At 36.1% G+C, this 2,524-nt stretch overlaps 1 protein-coding gene across 1 annotated transcript; it reads right to left on the bottom strand.

Moving 5' to 3' along the window:
- Positions 1-830: 830 nt before the first annotated feature.
- On the bottom strand, positions 831-2,290 carry LOC106879965 (SCAN domain-containing protein 3-like). The gene is made up of 2 exons (XM_014929725.1): positions 1,729-2,290; positions 831-1,003 (listed from the first exon to the last, which is right to left on the bottom strand). Exons 1-2 carry the CDS (start codon positions 2,288-2,290, stop codon positions 831-833), a joined length of 735 nt encoding a protein of 244 aa, XP_014785211.1.
- Between the last annotated feature and the right edge of the window lie 234 nt (positions 2,291-2,524).

The following is a 2,524-nucleotide window of genomic DNA, read 5'->3' as shown; positions in this document are numbered from 1 at the left end:
TAAGCAGGTAGTGCGGAATAATTATTATTCAAAGCTATATCTATACTGATCAGAACTTTGAAACGGAGTAGTTACCAGTGAAAATGAAACTTTGAGTAAAAATTATACACACACATATTCATCTATACCAGTGTTTCCCAGACTTTTCGCACCAAATTGCAATATTGCCCACCTATCAGCCAAAAATTGCTCCATCGCCCATCTGTTTCAAAAATCTTGACACAACTCTCCCTAACATTAAATCCCTTAGGAGAACCTTCCCTCGTATCATTTGACACACACACTATATTGTAAGTTCATTGCCTGGTTAGTGCTGTTTGGACTAAATATGTGGTTGTTTACAAATCCCTTATTGTAGGTTTAGTTTTGCCATTAGTGTGAATAAAATTCTAATGTTAACTCTGTATTATGCAGACAGATTAACTTTGGTAAACTTGCGCTTTCTTTTACACTGGTTTTATTTTCCCCAAATGAACTCTTGACCAGAACTACCGATGCAAAAATAATGATTGTATTGTAAAGGAAAAGAATACAACTTTTTAATAAGAACCATGTGTCTGGTGCGATGCAACTAGTGCAGATATATTTGATTTCAAACTTGTCAACTTTAGCCGCAAGTCTCCTTGTTGTGTTACATCCAGTTCAATTCTTTTATGGGAAAGTAAAGTTCCAACATGGCTAAAACCAGATTCAACTAAAACCAGATTCAAGCAAAAGTAATTTCAGATGTTTCCACAGATTGGGGTAGGAATTCAATATACTTTGATGGTACCCCAAACCTTTGCCATTATGGCGATATCACATTGTGGCGTCATTGTCATTTTGTAATTCTATCCATTCATCCTGAACATTGTCCTCGCATCAACTGCATCGACCTTAGACGGATTGCTATAAGAGTTTGGAATATTCAGCGCAATAACATCTTGAAATCGCTCCACCATGTTATTGTGCAATGATTGTAAATAGTTGCGATATGTAGTTAAATCCTCATCAATCAATTGATCTTTCAAAGGATCAAGTTGTGGAAATTGAGGGAATTAATGTTTTGAAATGTCTTATACAGCACCAATTTCGAAATGAAGTTAGTAACAAATGATTTACAATCAGTGAGAGTTTTCTGTTTCCTTGCAATAACTTATTCAAATCATTTAGTTTTGTGACTATATCACAAAGGTAAAAGATATCACACCTTGCAACCATCAATGAAGCGGATATTGGAGTATCTTCAAAGAAAGATATGGTTATATGGAATAGTTCAAGAAAGCATAAAACAGTTTCCTTTTGACAGCCACTGCACTTTGGTGTGGTATAAGAGTTTAGTATGGTCCTCATCATTTCTCAGACAGAGTTGAAGGAAAATTCGATCAGACAAAGGACTGGACTTCAATTTGTTCACAGTCTCATCAATCTACTGTCATCATTCAATCTACTGTTCATATTTTTTGCCACTAAATACTGCCGGTGTGCCAAGCAATGAACAATTAGTACCTGGTGGGAAATTTCACACTTTAGGAGAGATGAAAAACCTCTGTATTTTCCTATCATTGAAGGGGCTCCATCAGACACACAGGCAAGAATATTACTGAGTGGGATACTACATTCAAAAAGGAAAGACTTGAGAATGTAAAAAAAATAGTTGCACCTTTTGAATCAAGCAGCAATTTCTCTGTGAACAGCATTTCCTCACAAGGTCTTTGCTGAAATACCGGACATATACCATCATCAAACATTGATTGTCTACAACAGCTGACTCATCCACTTGTATAGAAAATTCAGAACGCTGGAGAATATTAATGAGCTGCTGTTTGACATCGTTGACCATTTCGTTGATGTGTCGAGAAATCGTGTTATTACTAATTGGGATTTTCATAATGTTATCGGGTTTTTCATGCATAACAGTTGACAAAACCTCTTTAATAACCAGGCAAAGTAATGTTTTTCCAGTTGTGTGAGACTTCTCAGACTTAGCAACAGGCAATGCAATGTTGTACGATGCAAACAACTCATCATTCTCCTGTTTACTAGTTTTCTGGAGTAGTGTGTTGAATGTTTGTGTTTGCTTTTTGAAAGAGGAGTTCAGTTGCAAAAAGTGTGATAACGGCTTGTCCTTCTTGTCAGAATGCTTTGCATCAAAGTGATACTTCAAGCGTGAAGGGTTCATTGCTTTGTTGGTCAATGTTTGATGGCAAAGAAGGCACATTGGTAACAGACAGTTCTGAGGAGAGGGAATAAATTCAAAAGATGAATAATCACTACTGTATTGTCGACAAATTTTCTTAACCGGAGGCATGCGTAAAGTGAAAATGTGAAAACGAATTTCTACAGACGGCGTTAGAAAGGCAGTATGGTATTCCCAAAGAATAGTTGATATTGCAGAGTTAGGTGACACGTCTTTACTGGAGCAAATACAGATCTAGTTTGTTTGGCTGCCAGCATTTCAAAAATTAAAGTTTATTGAACATTTTAAGATTTGGCATATTAATATACCTTTCCAAGCTAAATTGCTGGAATTCTTCAACTTTTT

The sequence above is a fragment of the Octopus bimaculoides genome, chromosome 7 (assembly GCF_046866305.1).
Source record: "Octopus bimaculoides isolate indiv1 chromosome 7, ASM4686630v1, whole genome shotgun sequence".
Lineage (NCBI taxonomy): Eukaryota > Metazoa > Mollusca > Cephalopoda > Octopoda > Octopodidae > Octopus > Octopus bimaculoides.
The sequence above is the reverse complement of the archived record's forward strand: the minus strand, read 5'-3'. Positions and strand labels throughout refer to the sequence as shown.